The sequence below is a fragment of the Erpetoichthys calabaricus genome, chromosome 10 (genome assembly GCF_900747795.2).
Source record: "Erpetoichthys calabaricus chromosome 10, fErpCal1.3, whole genome shotgun sequence".
Taxonomy (NCBI): domain Eukaryota; kingdom Metazoa; phylum Chordata; class Cladistia; order Polypteriformes; family Polypteridae; genus Erpetoichthys; species Erpetoichthys calabaricus.
In genome coordinates, this window is record NC_041403.2 from 3,534,660 (window position 1) to 3,551,129 (window position 16,470).

The window sequence follows — 16,470 nt, forward strand, 5'->3', positions numbered from 1 at the left end:
GTATTCAGCACAACCATGTCTATCCTTTTGGCAAAATCCAGTATCCTCTGACCTTCTTCATTCCTCTCCTTGACACCATACCTACCCATTACCTCCTCGTCTCCTCTCTTCCCTTCACCAATATGCCCATTGAAATCTGCTCCAATCACCACATTCTGTCCCTCGGGTACACTGTTCATCACTTCATCCAACTCACTCCAAAAATCTTCTTTCTCATCCATCGCACACCCAACTTGCGGTGCATATGCACTAACAACATTCATCATCACACCTCCAATTTCCAGCTTCATAATCATTACTCTGTCTGACACTCTCTTCACCTCCAAAACACTCTTGACATGCTGTTCCTTCAGAATAACTCCTACTCCATGTCTCCTCCCATCCACGCCATGATAGAACAATTTGAATCCTCCTCTGATCCGCCTGGCCTTACTCCCCTTCCATTTAGTCTCTTTATACACAATATATCAACCTTCCTTCTCTCCATTATATTGGCTAACTCTCTCCCCTTACCAGTCATACTGCCAACATTCAAAGTTCCTACCCTCAGTTCCACTCTCTTAACCTTCCTCTTCTCCTCCTGTCTCTGGACACATCTCCCTCCTCTTCTTCTCCTTCTTCGGCCAACAGTAGCCCAATTTCCACCAGCACCCTGTTGGCTAACAGTACTTGTGGCGGTCGTTGTTAACCTGGGTCTCGGTATGGAAATTTGTATTTTTGCCCACATTTTGATTTGGCAAAATTTTACAACGGATGCCCTTCCTGACATAACCCTCCCCATTTATATTTAGCTTGGGACCTGCAAGAAGAAACGCACTGGTTTGTGCCTCCCCTGTGTCTGGGTTGGTAACTGGGCACAGATAAGGGTCATTAAAGAATGTGCCAACAGAAGGCTGGAGTATTAATTTCCTTAGCATTATGTTTATGTCAGGAAAAACCAACCAAACAAACTGAATTTTTTCTTGTTGTCCTTTTTCTTTCTGCCATCATGGTCTTTATCACTTGGTTTCTCATTAACTTTGACATAAATACATGTCCAGAGGTCAGGGTCACCAGGTTCCTGCTATTTAAATTTTTTTGAATTTCCAGAACATATCAGGTCGTAAGTTTTCGAATAACACCAAGATCAATGTTGTAGCCCCGCTAGTTCACAAATAATCCTGTGACAGGTGGACAGACCTTAGCATTTCATATATATATATATATATATATATATATATATATATATATATATATATATATATAGTATTTTTTATATAAATATATATATATTCACAGCAGGGAAAATAAGTATTGAATATGTCAATGTTGTTCTCAGATAATATATTTCTCTTAAATTAGAGTGTCGAAAACTGGAGCGCAGATGGAGAACAACAAAGCGGCACGTTTTTCAAATTGCATGGACAGAGAGTGTTAAAAAATATAAAAGAGCTCTCTTTAAAGTTCACTCAGAATACTATTCTAAAACAATAGCAATAATAATAATCCTCATTTAACACAGCGGCTAATTAAACAAATGGGTATTCAGAATTACAGTAAAAAAATACTAACAGATATTAGCAGGACAGACTTTATGAACTTTTTCAATGAGAAAATTAAAAATATAAGATCCCAGATTTCTGCATCACAGTACAAACCGCATACTAGCTTAGCAGACCCTGTCTCACATTGCATTCAGCACTTTAGTAATTTTAATCCTGTAACTGAGCAGGAAGTCTTAACTTTAATTTCTAAAATGAAGCCCACTACTTGTTCCCTAGATCCAGTGCCAACAAAACTAGTAAAAAGTGCAATGGATGTTCTTGCAGCGCCTATCCTAAACATTATCAGTAGTTCATTATTGCATGGCACAGTACCTGATACACTAAAAGTGTCAGTCATTAAACCATTACTTAAAAAGTCAGACCTAGACCCACACATTCTTAATAACTATTTCAAATTTACCATTTCTCTCTAAAATACTAGAAAAAGTAGTCGCCAATCAGCTTCAGTCACACCTTACGCACTGCAATTTATTTGAAAAATTCCAATCTGGTTTCCACACTGGTCAATGTACAGAAAAGGCACTAACGTGGGTTGTAAACAACATTCTGATATCCTCTGATGAAGGAAACTCCACTATAATTATGTAATCATACTTAAGTGCAGCGTTTGACACCACTGACCATTCGATTACTGCACAGGCTAGAAAATGATGTTGGGCTTACAGGCACTGTGCTTGCCTGGCTTAGTTCTTATTTATCAAATCAATTCCAATATGTACAGAAATGTGCTGACAGTACTCCATCATTACACACAGAAGTTCAATATGGTGTCCCGCAGGGCTCAGTACTGGGACCTTTACTCTTTTCACTTTACATGCTTCCACTGGGATCTTTCATTAGGTGTTCATTTTCACTCGTATGCAGATGACACCCAGTTCTACTTTTCTTTTAGACCAAATGAAGTTTATCTGATGTTGTCTTTAATTAGTTGTGTTAGTGAATTAAACGAGTGGCTAGGCGAGAACTACTTGTCTTTTAAAACCGATAAAACAGATAAAAGAGAGATGTTAATTATTGGCGGGAATGATACTAATATTATATATTGTCATTATTCAACTCGGTTGGAATCTCCATTAATTTTACTGAATCAGCGTACTATCTCTCCATTATCTTTGACTCTAGCAGGTCATTTAAAGCACACATTACAAAATTGTTCAAATCATGTTTCCTCCATTTGAAAAATTTTTGGAAATTAAGGTGTTTTCTAAATATGCAGGATACTGAGAAATTAATTCCTGTATTTATTTCTAGTAGGATTGACTACTGCAATGTGGTGTTCACTGGATGTTCAAACTCTATACAGCCTCCAGTTAATCCAAAATGCTGCTGCAAGAATTATTACAAGAACAAGAAAATACGAACACATAACTCCAGTTCTTAAATCCTTACACTGGCTCCCGGTTAAGTTTAGGGCAGATTTCAAAATCCTCCTTTTAACGTATAAAGAATTAAATGGCCGAGGTCCGGCTTACTTGTCTGAACTTATCATGACTTACAAACCAGAGCGCACATTAAGATCTCAAGATGCCGGTCTGCTTAGGATTCCAAGGATTAATAAAATAACAATGGGAGGTCAAGCTTTTAGTTACAGGGCCCCTAAACTGTGGAATGGTCTGCCTGCTACTATAAGAGATGCCCCTTCGGTCTCAGCTTTTAAATCCTGGCTTAAGACTCACGACTTCAGTTTAGCACACCCTGACTAGAGCTGCTGATTAACTGTACAGACTGCATCTCTGTTGTTAGTCATTAGCACTAAAACATAAGTAACATGATAGTTCTAATTGGATACTAACCCTCACCTATTTTGTTTCTCTTCTTGGTACTCAAATGTGGCACTTGGTGCCACGGCCCACCTGCCAAGTTGTTTCGCCTGCCTCAGGTAAAGTCATCCCTGATGGAGGATCACAGGAATCATCAGGTAGAGGGGTCCTTTCATTGGATTGGCTGGCCCAGCGCTGTTTTAGCTGTGGAATGGCCAAATGGGGAAGGCAGCTGGATGGCCAAGGTCTGCAGGACTCTAAATATATCCAAATTATATAATGGGATATCATCTGGTGTTAAATTCTGCTCCATACTTGTAATATTTTTAATTTTCTGTTATGCTGTATTGAGGATGACTTGTGTTCTGTTCTGTGTACTGTATTGTAGAAAGGTAACGCTTCTCTTTGACACCCACTGCACGCCCAACCTACCTGGTAAGGGGTCTCTTTCTGAACTGCCTTTCCTGAGGTTTCTTCCATTTTTTTTCCTTACAAAGGTTTTCTTGTCTTCTCAGAGAGTCGAGGCTGGGTGGCTGTCAAGAGACAGGGCCTGTTAAAGCCCAATGCGGCACTTCATGTGTGATTTTGGGCTCTACAAAAATAAGTGGTATTGTATTGTACTGTAACTGAGCTGAGAGAGGCCGGCAGTTCCTTAGATGTTTGCCAAGGTTCTTCTCTGACTTTCCGGATGAGTTTCCTGCATACTCTTGGCATCATTTCGCCAGGCTGGCCACTCCTGGACAGCTTTATCACTTTTCCAAGTCTTCTGCATTTAGAGATGGTGGCTCTCATTTGCTGGAGCCTCAAGGTTTTAAAGATTGCATTGTGACCCTTCCCTGACTGATGATATATTTCAGAAACTTTCTTTCTCAGGTCTTCTGGAATTTCTTTTGATCGAGGCCTGCTGTGTTGCTTGTTGAGATCCTTTAGCTAATTTCACATGGCTGGAAAAGTCCTGTTGAAGTGATGTTGAGGTTCCAATGGTCTGGCAGCCATCAAGATAAGGTGTGTTGAGTCTTTTGGATTCACTGGTTGATTGGGGAACTAAGGGAGCAATTAGTTTGTCACACAGGGAGACAGGTGTTGGTCTCCCTTCTTTCTTCAATAAATCAAATGATCAAAAATGGAGTGTTATGTCTACTCGGGTTGTCTGTTAAATTTGTTTGAAGATCAGAAACAAGTGTTAAAAATAAACAAAAAGAGAGGAAATCAGGAAAGGGCAAATTATTTTTTGATGGCACTGTATATCCATCCATCGATGCATTTTCTAGACCTTCATCTTGAGTAGGGTGGTGGGACAGCAGTTGCTTTTCCTAGCAAGCATGGGGCACAAAGCAGGAACAACCCCTGGACCGGGCGCCAGTCTATCACATGGTATAAATGCAGTTTTTAATGTTCAGATCATAAGGCTGCTCAGTAGTCACTCATACTGAGTACTGCATGACTGTTTCTTCAACCTACTGTCTGATGTTTTATTTAACGTACTGGCTGTGCTGCCCATCTATAATGGGTTCAAATCTAAATAATAATCAATGTAGACCTCAGAGTTGTCACGTTTTGTAATTCATGTAGTAATAAATTGCATTTCATTTGTGATTTCATCAGATGGTGAATCAAAAACATCTGTAGTAATAAAATGTTTTTGATGTGCCAACTGTTGGAATGATAAATGCAATGCATATGTTTCTGTTATGTGCCATTTGTATGGGACTAATAAAAGCTGTGTTAATGTTTAGGATGTGCCATCTGTTGAAATGACAAATGTAATGTATTTTATTACTACATTAGTTAGAATTACAAATTAATGCATTATATTACTACACACTGCGGTGGGCTGGTGCCGTGGCCGAGGTTTGTTTCCTGCCTTGCACCCTGTGTTGGCTGGGATTGGCTCCAGCAGACCCCTGTGACCCTGTAGTTAGGATATAGCGGATTGGATAATGGATGGATGGATATTACTACAAATGTTTGTGATGCACCATCTGTTGGAATGAGAAATACAATGCCTGTGTCCTTTTTATATGCCAATTGGTATGGGATTCATAAAAGCTGTCTTAATGTGTGTGATGCTCCACCTGTTGGAATGACAACGGCAATGCATTCTATTACTAGAAATGTTTGTGATGCGCCTTCAGTTGGAATGACAAATACAATGCATGTGTCTCTGTTATTTGCCAATTGGTATGGGATTCATAAAAGCTGTGTTAAGGTGCATGATGCATCACCTGCTGCAATGACAAATGCAATGCCTGTGTCTCTGTTATATGCCAGGTGGTATGGGATTCATAAAATTTGTGTTAATTTGTGTGATATGCCACCTGTTGGAATGACAACTGCAATGCATTTTATTATTACAAATGTTTGCGATGCACCATTTGTTGGAATGGAAGACATAGCAACTGGAAAGACACACAGATACACACACACAAACTTTTATCAAGGCAGATGGTGTCGTATTCATTGTCTTTTCTATGTAATGTACTATTGGCTTATTGTAAGAGTTATGTTGTATGTAACAGTTGCCACCTTTAAATAGCGTTCATTTCCAATTACAATTAAAACTCACAGCAGACATGTGTAACAAAGGCAGTGGGTGCCAAACATAACATGCTAATTCAGTGCTGTCCACTTTTATGAGTTCGTCAACAACAATAGACAAGGGCAAGAAAACAAGTCTTTTAAAAAAAGCAAAACTATTTTCTAAATTACAAAAAAATATTCTACAAACCCGGGTGGCACAGTGGCACAGCGGTAGCACTGTTGCCTTGCAGTTAAGAGACCTGTGTTCGCTTCCCGGGTCCTCCCTACATGGAGTTTGTATGTTCTCCCTGTGTCTGCATGGGTTTCCTCCGGGTACTCCGGTTTCCACCCACAGTCCAAAGACATGAAGGTTAGGTGCATTGGCGATCCTAAATTGTCCCTAGTGTGTGCTTGGTGTGTGCCCTGTGGTGGGCTGGCGCCCTGCTCGGGGTTTTTTTCCTGCCTTGTGCCCTGTGTTGGCTGAGATTGGCTCTAGCAGATCCCCATGACCCTGGGTTAGGATATAACGGGTTGGATAATGGATGGATGGATATTCTACAAATCCTGGGTTATTTTGAACTGGCATATTAAATGTACAAGTAAGTGGATATTAATTGTGCCATGAGTCCATTCCCAGTTTGCAGATGGCTCCACTTGATGGAGAAAAATCAAGAGCCGCTAGCGGGACCACAGCCCGATCTGTCCGAGTTCAGACATTTGCATTGTGGCAGCTGCTGATGTCCAGACGTGAACCCGCGATGTCCGGATATCAAAGACCCTGAGAGCAGCTCATCGTTGTGCCAGGAGCTAACAGGACAAGTCCTACGCCCGCTGCCAGCAGAGCGCCTCCTGGTGACGTCACCTGAGCTTCTTGTCACTGTCCCTCCCTCGGCCCCCAAATTCTGCACAGCAACATCGCCACTACAGGGGGCACCAGGACAGAGTTTGTCAGCCAGAATTCATAACCATCCACATGTCTTCTAGCCAAATGAATCCAGCTGAGAGTTACTGGGGTCAGAGTGTTGGAATTGACCCAGGACAGGATGCCAGTCCACCACTGGGCCCACTCAAACGAGAAGAATAAGCAAACTCAAAAATATGAATTTCTACCGCATAGCAAACTTTATTTAATTACGTGTTTTCGATACAGTCACCCCCAAGCTCAAGTTGCTTTACAAATCAGTTTTCAGGCACACAATATTCATATACTGCGGTGGGTTGGCACCCTACCCGGGGTTTGTTCCTGCCTTGTGCCCTGTGCTGGCTCCAGCAGGCCCCCGAGACCCTGTGTTAGGATATAGCGGGTTGGACAATGACTGACTGACTGACAATATTCATATAATGATGAACGTCTGTGTCAGAGCAGCGAGAAACACTGAGGAAAGCAAAGCAAGGCAACCATCAACCGTCTAGAAGTGGTAGTCAGGAAATGTTAACACAGTAACAGGAAATGAACAACAAAACTACTGACGGAAATGAAGGAAACTTGAAGAAGTGTGAGGTATGTGTAGGAGCAGACAAGAGGGGGCGCCGTTTACACCAAAAGCACTCCCAGTAACACCATTGATGCGGTGTGGAGATGAGCCTCATGGCTCCCTCATGGCTCCAGACTGAGTCCGTGTCCAGAGGGAGTCGGCACATCCCCACCGTGGCTCCTCACCCTCCAGGTTCTCCTACAGACTGGTTTGACTGGTGTTCCTCCACTGGCCTGCTACAAGTGGATGTGGGTAGGAGTTTTGGTAGATACTGGTATAAAGTATTAACACATTCAGTCACATGAAAAAGTAAGGACATCGCACGAAGTGTTTTTCCATTTTTGTGGACGTATCAAGATTTGAACTTCGTTTAAACAGAATCTTTAGATAAAGGAGATGGAGAAGAGAAAAATAAATGAAAATCCGACTTTGTGATTATTTATCTATTGAAGAATAAACAGACCTGCCATTTTCATCTTTTAAGTCCCCCCCCCCCGCCCACTTAAGTCTCCATTAGCTGTATTGCCCCCTGAAGTCAACGTTTCCTATAAGCGTCTAAGAGTCTCCCACTCCTCCATGCAGAATCCTTTCAGCTGCGTGATGTCTGAGGGGTGTCTTACGTGCACGGCCCGCTTTTTGCCCAAATCATCTTGATGGCAATGATGTGGTCATTTCAAGTATCCCCCTTTTCCTTCATTCCTCAGTGTATTTACTGATATATTTAGGGTCATTGTCAATGTTCTGACAGATCAGGTCAGGTTGGGGAGCATTCACTGGTACAGCACATTGCTGCACCCACCACATGACGACAGCCGAGCAGCGGTCGACACCTCAGCACTACACCAGATCTGATCCCCGACAGGCCTGACCTCATTGACTCTCTGATGGTTTTCACTCTTCCTGGGATGAGGCTCCTGAGGGCTTCTCCCATCCCCTTCATAATGCGATCGCAGCACAGATACTAACATGGAGAGTAGAAAGGGGTCCTATCTGCCATTCTGGAGATGTGAGAAGTTTTTTTACGGTGGCTGGATTGACAATCCCACCACCAACCCTTGTGATTTCCCTGCAAGTTGGAGGGCCGGATGCAGTTTGACGTCATACCCTGGACAGATGGTCTCACATTTTTCTCAAGCACCCTGTGGTACAAGTGGAGAATTCCTAGTGGATTCTATGATGATGAACTGCCCAGGCCCTGATGGGGCAAAGCAGCAACAAACAATCCCATCACAACCACAATGACACTTTACAGTTGCCGTCAGGTTCTTCTGCTCAAATTCCATCTTTGGTTTCTACCACACACTTCATCTGCTATTATGGACAAGTAGCTCTGTCTTTGCCAAGTCTGCTCAGAGCACATTGTTCCTGAAGTCCTGGCCTTTGTCTGCCGAGATGTTTCCGCTCGATCTTGAATCTGTAGTTTTGAACAGCAAAGTGTTCATCCTGGCACACCTGCCATGTACTGTAGACCTCTTCTGTGCAGACTCTTTCATCAACGGTGGCAGGAGATACCTGGGGGGGGTCCAGTGATGACAATTTGGGGGTTTTAAGGACTTCTTTCAGCATTTTGACTTTGCTGAATCAGCCTGACTTGGACAAGTTGGCAGTTGTTTGAGATCTTCTTCACTTGCCACACTTCTTTCTGATGGCCTCATTCAGCTGTTGATGATGATGATGATGACACACACACACACACACAAGCAAACCCATCTAAATGTCTTATCTTTAAATAACAGGAGGGCAGGTTCAGACGAGACCCTCTCTGATGATGTCCTGATTCTAATTTGTGGTATTTGAGGTGGTGATAAATGTTGGGATGCACTTAGTTTTTCCACATGCAAAATTTGAATTTATTTTTATTTAAATTATTCAATTAACCGAAAAATGTAAAGGTGGCCTGACGTTTCTTACATTACATCACCTTTTTTGAGAGATTTGGATCAAATGAAGATCACATCTTGATATGTGCCCACTGTTATCAATCAAGGATAAGACAAGAGACAATATAAAATGTCAGGGAGCTAACCGGGCCACCCTGTTTGTTAAAAATAATAAGTTTTCTCAAATTAACAAGCACACAATGGCGCAGCAGGAAAACAAGATCAAAATGTAGCCTTTGTGACTGGAGTTCACATTAAACCGCACTGTTTTAGAAAAATAAAATGAATGACAAAGTAAGAGTAAAAGGAAACTGTTGGACTACCACTGACTAAAAACACTAAGAGCTGCCCTCCTGGGTGAGGCTTCTCTGCATCATTTCATCTAAGCAGCCGTCAACAGCTCTCAACATCTGCTGGAGGGCCGTCAGGATCAAAACGTCCATATTGAGGTTGAGCTCGAAATCTACAGCGTAGTTCTTAACCAGGGAGATAGCAGAGAGAGGAACTCCCAACACCTTTGCCAGTTCAGTTACCTGGAAAAAAAACAGATAGGAAGATGGTGAGCTGATAGGGGGCGACACGAAGGAGAGGATCGGAGACAAGCCCAGATGAGCCTTGACGTACGGTGACAGAAATATCTCAGATGGTGGCCGAGCCCACAGGTCCATTCATTTTTAAATTACAGTGTTCATGGTCTGCCTGCCACTATAAGAGATGCCCCTTCAGTCTCAGCTTTCAAATCCCGGCTGAAGACTCACAACTTCAGTTTAGCACACCCTGACTAGAGCTGCTGATTAACTGTACTGACTGCATCTCTGTTGTTACTCATTATCACTAAAACATAAGTAATTAGATAGTGAGGTGAGCGGCTGGGGGCGGTACCCAGCCAGGACACCTGGAAGGACCAGGAGAGGGCAGACGCCCTGGTTGGTATGGGGACCACAAGAACAGAGCATGGGGGCGCCCAGCTGCCTGAAGAGCCCTGGCCATCAACACTTCCACCACACCCGGAGGTGCAGGCGGAAGGATTACCGGGGACACCTGGAGTGCTTCCGGGTGCTCAGTCGGCACTTCCGCCACACCAGGAAGTGCCAGTGGAAGTTCATCAGGAGGCACCTGGAGCACGTCCGGGTGAACATTAAAGGGGCCGCCTCCCTCCATTCGTCAGCTGGAGTCAGGTGGAAGTGGACATAGCTCGGAGGAGAGGAGTGGAGGCGGTCAGGAAGAGAGAAAGGCATTGCGATAGGGGCCTGGACTTAAGGGTGATTGGTGCAGGGGCACTGGGTTGTGTGCGATACACTTGTATAATAAACGTGTGCTTGGGTGTAAACCATCGGTGTCTGCCTGTCTGTGTCCGGGCTGCTTTCCACAATAGTTCAAATTTCTTACTAACCCTCACCTATTCTGTTTCTCTTCTGGGTACTCAAATGTGCCACTTGGTGCCACGGCTCACCTGCCAAGTTGTTCTGCCTGCCTAAGGTAAAGTCATCCCTGATGGAGGATCACAGGAATCATCAGGTAGAGGGGTCCTTTCATCGGATTGGCTGGCCAAGCTCTGTCTCAGCTGTGGAATGGCCAATTGGGGGAGGCAGCTTGATGAATGAGGTCTCCAGGACTCTAAACAAATCCAAATCATATTATGGGATATCATCTACTGTTAAATTCTGCTCCATACTTGTAAAATGTTTATTTTGATACTGTACTGAGGATTTGTTCTGTTAAATAATAATTCATTACATTTATATAGCGCTTTTCTCAGTACTCAAAGCGCTATCCACACAGGGAGGAACCGGGAAGCGAACCCACAATCTTCCATAGTCTCCTTACTGTGAGGACAGTGTGCTGTGTTTTGTATTGTATCGTATTGTATTGTATTGTATTGACCCCCTTTTTCTCTTTGACACCCACTGCACGCCCAACTTACCTGGTAAGGGGTCTCTCTTTGAACTGCCTTTCCTGAGGTTTCTCCCATTTTTCCCTACAAGGTTTTTTTTGGGAGTTTTTCCTCGTCTTCTTAGAAAGTCAAGGCTGGTGGGGGCTGTCAAGAGGCAGGGCCTGTTAAATCCCATTGTGTGAGTTTCGGCTCTACAAAAATAAATTGTATTGTATTGTATGCTGGCCTAACTTTAAAGAAAGTACCTAAATGTGAATTTCCCATTGGGATTAATAAAGTATCTATCTATCTATCTATCTATCTATCTATCTATCTATCTATCTATCTATCTATCTAGCTATCTATCTATCTATCTATCTATCTATCTATCTATCTATCTATCTATCTATCTATCTATCTATCTATCTATCTATCTATCTATCTATCTATCTATCTATCTATCTAAATATGGCTGATGATGATCACACTGCTGACACTCTGAGAGCGCAGGTCAGTTACGTGACTCGTCATAAAGGCACAGTATGCCGACACTGAATGAACAAGCAAGTTTTTATCACTGATCTCGCATAAATGGCCACATTTGATAATAAATAAATATGTAGTTGGCCTGAATATTTATCTACATGGGTGAGAAGAGAATCCATTTGAATCGTGAAATGAAATAGCGTGTTTTTGAGAGAGTGTTTCTGCTTTGTTTATGTATTTTACGTATTATTCTGATTTTCTTTGATAGAGTATTCATTATCTTGCCACTGTGTGTCTTGTTAATTAAGTTTCTACGTAGTGTTGGTTGTTCTCTATCCAGTCTCCTTCATTTGGGACCCGAGGAGGCGGGGCCATCTAATGATACAGCTGAAGGACTGACCAATCACAGCGAGTATTTAAAGAGAAGCTGACCTTCCCACTTTACCTTCAGCTTTACATCTTTGTTTGGATTTCTGTTTCTTGTGATTTTTCATTTTGGTTTGGATCTTCTGGCTCTTGTTTGGAGGGACTGCTTTCAGAATTACAATTTATTTAGATTTTGTTCACTTTAGGTTTTTGTCTCTTTTGTTCCTATGGTGCCTTTTGTGCTCGTTTTGGATTATATATAGAGTGTATAAATGAAACCTTAAGAACAATGAAGGCTGCTTGTGAAGACACTATACCTGCTGAAATATATAAATATGGGGGACTTAATCTTCTTGTCAAATTGATCAATTTCTTCACTCTGTGCTGGAAGATTGGCAAAACTCCTTACTTGTGGAGATATGCTGCTATGGTCACCGTCTACAAGAAGAAAGGGGATCATCAGATTGTGGCAACAGTTGTGGTATCTCACTGCTGGATGTTGCTGGGAAAAGCCTTAGCTGCTTCATCACATTGCAGACAGAGCACTTCTGGAGACACAAGCTGGCTTTCATCCCAAAAGCAGCACAATGTACATGATCTTCATCACCCACCAACTCCTAGAGAATGCTCGGGAACACCAGTGTGATATCAGCTTTGCCTTCATCAACCTGCAGAAAACATTTGACATCGTCCTCCATGAGATGCTTTGTGAAATACTCTGTAAGTATGGATGTCCCCCAAAATTCCTCACTATGTCCCGTCTCTTCCATAATGGAATGAGGGTGAAGGTCCTTGTTGGCAGGGAAACATCTGCTCCTTTCAAAATCTCTGTTGGTGTCAAGTAAGATAGTGTCCTGGCTCCAGTGCCTTTCAACATTTACCTTGTTGCTGTCATTCTTATCTCCAGACGTACTCTGGACGCCACTGATGGAGTGCAGATCCGGTACTGACTGGATGGTTTTATGTTCAACCTCCAAAGATTATCAGCTCCCTTGAAAACCTTCTCAACAAACATGAGCTCCAGTAAGCTGATGATGTTGCAGGTGTAGCTCTTCACCCAGGAAGCCTTCAGAGTACCGTTGAGTCCTTATATTCAGCCTATTCTTGGATGGACCAGGAAATCAGCACCTCCAAGACACTGACCCTTAGGACTGCCTTCCAGCACACAAATCCTCCAGTGGACATCAAGATTGGCAACAACACACTGGGGAACACACAATCCTTCTCCTACCTTGTGCCTCTATGACTGAAGAAACTGAGAACTGCCTCTGACTAGCTTTCTCTGCTTTCTGCTGCCTATGCAAGGTGTCTTCTGTAACCAAAATCTCTGCTTGAACCATGGTTGTGGTATATCACATGGTATGTATATCAGCACTCCTTTATGGATGTGAGTCCTGGACCGCAAACACTGCCTTCAGAAGATCCTGGGCTTCACTTGGAAGGAATGGCTTCCACACTAAAATTTGGGAATGCTGCTCATCACAAAGCATTGAGGCCATGCTGCTTAACCGTGGTATCCGAATGGATGAATCTCGGCTTCCCTAGATAGTCCTGTATGGTGAGCTTGCTGAAGGATCCTGACTTCAAGGTGGACCGAAGAAACACTGGAAGGACATTCTCTCAAGGCCTGCTCCATTTGACATATGCAGCTTGAGAAACTTGCTGAGGACCGCAAACTCTGGAGCCGGACAATAAATGAAGGAATCCATCACTTTGAACAATGGACACATCAACAAGAAGAGAAGAGAATGGCAAGGAATCTCCAATGAAACCAATCCACTGCACCTGGGGGGCAATTCCCTTGCCCATCATGCCCCCCGGGTCTGCATTTCCCAAACTGGCCTGCTCTCCCACCAGCGCACACACAGGAGGGGGAGTGATGGAGATAGACGGCCATGACTGAAATGAAGCCTACACTGCTTTTTAAGGTTGTTTATTTTAATTTACTCCTAAACCTTCATGACGTTCTGTTAATATGCATTTTAGATTTGGGACTCAAAATATATTCCATTTTTGCAAAAACAAAATAACATTTTGTGCGCTTTTAGGCTCAACAAAAGAGTGAAAGACTGGTGTGCCATGTCTCAGGGAGTCCATCTTCAAATTTTGCATTTCTCAGTTCACACAGACCAAGTGACAAACAGTATGTAGAATTGTGAACGTTTTTGGCTGACATCACAGAGAGAAGCAGGGTCGCCAAATCCGGGGCGTCAACTCTTCTTGTGGCTGAACAGCCTGATTGATGTTCTTTCACCCTGTCTATCTTCTTCGGCACTTATGAGACTGGAAACTGGCCACTAGTGACATGATATCAGGACAACGGATGACCTTTTGATCAATGATACTGCTGGGCTCCTTTTGGACACTCGAATGATGTGTCTTTATAACTTAAAACACATTAATAGAAAAGTGCTGAGTAAATACCAACTAATATGTGGAAAAGCTAAAAGAGCAACCAGCCCAGATATATGGTCAGGCCTGGATCTGGCATCATCCTCCTGAATCACCTACTCCATCACAGCTCAGGTGGAACTGCCATTAAGGAGACAAGTGTGAAAGTTCAGAGGTCATGGACAGAGTGAAGAAGAAGAAACCTGTTGGCATGATTCAGAATTTCTGAAAGTTCAGATACCACTGTACTACTGTCCTTACTATAATAACGTCACTGTCACATGATCAAGGCTCATAAATAGCTGCACTCTCTCTGTCACTTTGACTTACCTTCTCATAAATGTAGCTGCTTTGGTACACTTTGGTCAGATCGTTTCTAACTTCCATGCAGGCCTCGTCTATCTTAGTGACCATCACGAGCTGTGGAATCCCTGTGGGATAAGAGAGGAGAGTCCGTGTGAAATTCTGAGAGGTACCTCCTGTTTCTCACATCCCTAGTGACAGAATGAAGACGACCCTGACAAATCTTTAGGGGGTCTGATGAAGACGTCACTTTCAATCAAACATGAGATTATTCTTTATCATTAGATCATCATTTCAATTTCTTGTCTAGTTAGATTCATCTCAGTTGTCTCTGGTTTCCAGACTCATGGCAGGACTGAGGCAGCTGTCCTTCAATGAGATTTATTTCTGATCTGTGTTTGCTGTGATCTGAAAATGTCAAGAGCAAAATGAAGGAAACCGTAATGAGATGTGTTTGGATTCCAGTGAGGAAGACCATTTACTTCGTAACTCTCATAGAGCAGACACCACCTCAGATTATTTGGAAGAGTTGAAGATGTTGTGGCACGTGGCTGGGGGTGGCACCCAGCTGGGATGCCCAGGAAGACAGGAGGAGGGCTCATGCTTCCTCCAGACCACGAGGGGGCGACTGCCCAGGTTTCTTTGGGGGCCATGGGTGCAGGGTTTGGAAGCCCAACCCTGTAGGGGCCCGTGGTTTCCGCCAGGGGGCGCCCCCATGCCTGAAGGACCCGGAACCCCAACACTTCCGCCACACCAGGAAGTGCTGGGGGGAAGAAGACTGGGAACACCCGGAGGGCTTCCGGGAACACAGCCGGCACTTCTGCCACGCAGGGGAGTGTCTAGGGAGTGTCGGGGATCACCTGGAGCCCATCCGGGTACTTATAAAAGGGGCCACCTCCCTGCAAAGGAGGAGTGGACAAGGTTTCGAGGCAGGAGAGAGGAGGCGGCCTGACGAGCAGGCAGAGCGACTGAAAGAGGCCTGGACTTTGGGGGAGTTTGGTGCTTGAGGCACTGGGTTGTTCACTATGGACACTGAAAATATGTTTAATAAACGTGTGGTGGACCTTAAAAGGGTGTCCGTCTGTCTGTGTCCGGGCTACTTCTCACAATGTTCATAATTCTACAGGATCAGATATAAGCTGACTATAGAGATTCTTTTTCCACAAAGTGATTTTGTGAGTTTTTATATTTTTCTTATATTTTGGGGACACCATCTACACCATTTTAATGCTTGCTGCTTGTGCTGCTCGACACATTTACAAAACAAAAGACGCTGACGGAGAGGTGCAAAGGAATTTAATGTGGTGTTATATGTTGCTGAAATAGATAGACCACGCAATCTTGTCAGTTCTTCCTTAACTTTATTAACTCTTCTCCTCTCTTTCTTTCTGTCCTCCTCCACGCCCTAACCCTCACAGCGACCTCTACCTCCTGACTGATTACATCAATATCCCACATATACCCTCTTTTGAGGAAAAAAAAAACAACAAAAGGGAACAATTATAAATAATATTAAAACATTACAATAAAGAGAAAACTGTAATCTCTAATTTTCAACATTAAAATAACCAACCGATTCAACTATCCCATTCCCTTATAACTGTTAAGGTAACATATGTAGCTTCCAAATGCTGTCCACACCGGAGCCTGTCACATTCTACCTCTCCATGTATTTGAAGAAGATTGACCAGGTGTCACAGTAGAAATAGAAGTCGACTGAATTGGACGGGTTGAAATGTATGGATCCTCTGGTTGTGTGTCTGAAGTCAGACTGGACTGTGCTGCTGTAGGTGGGGAGAGGTGAACTGCATTCCAGATCTTGCCATCTGACAACAGGTATGTGGCAGGGCCTTTCTGAGCAATTATCTGGTA

General features: G+C 43.2%; 1 protein-coding gene across 1 annotated transcript in view; it reads right to left on the reverse strand.

The window, feature by feature from the left end:
- Positions 1-7,802: 7,802 nt before the first annotated feature.
- LOC114658712 (interferon-induced protein 44-like) overlaps positions 7,803-16,470 on the reverse strand; it is a 74,622-nt gene continuing 65,954 nt past the window's right edge. Inside the window, exons 6-7 of the mRNA XM_028810752.2 lie at positions 14,626-14,726; positions 7,803-9,712 (exon numbers count right to left, since the gene is read on the reverse strand). Coding sequence (XP_028666585.1) covers positions 9,518-9,712; positions 14,626-14,726 — 296 coding nt within the window. The 3' untranslated portion in view covers positions 7,803-9,517. The remainder of the gene's footprint in view (positions 9,713-14,625; positions 14,727-16,470) is intronic.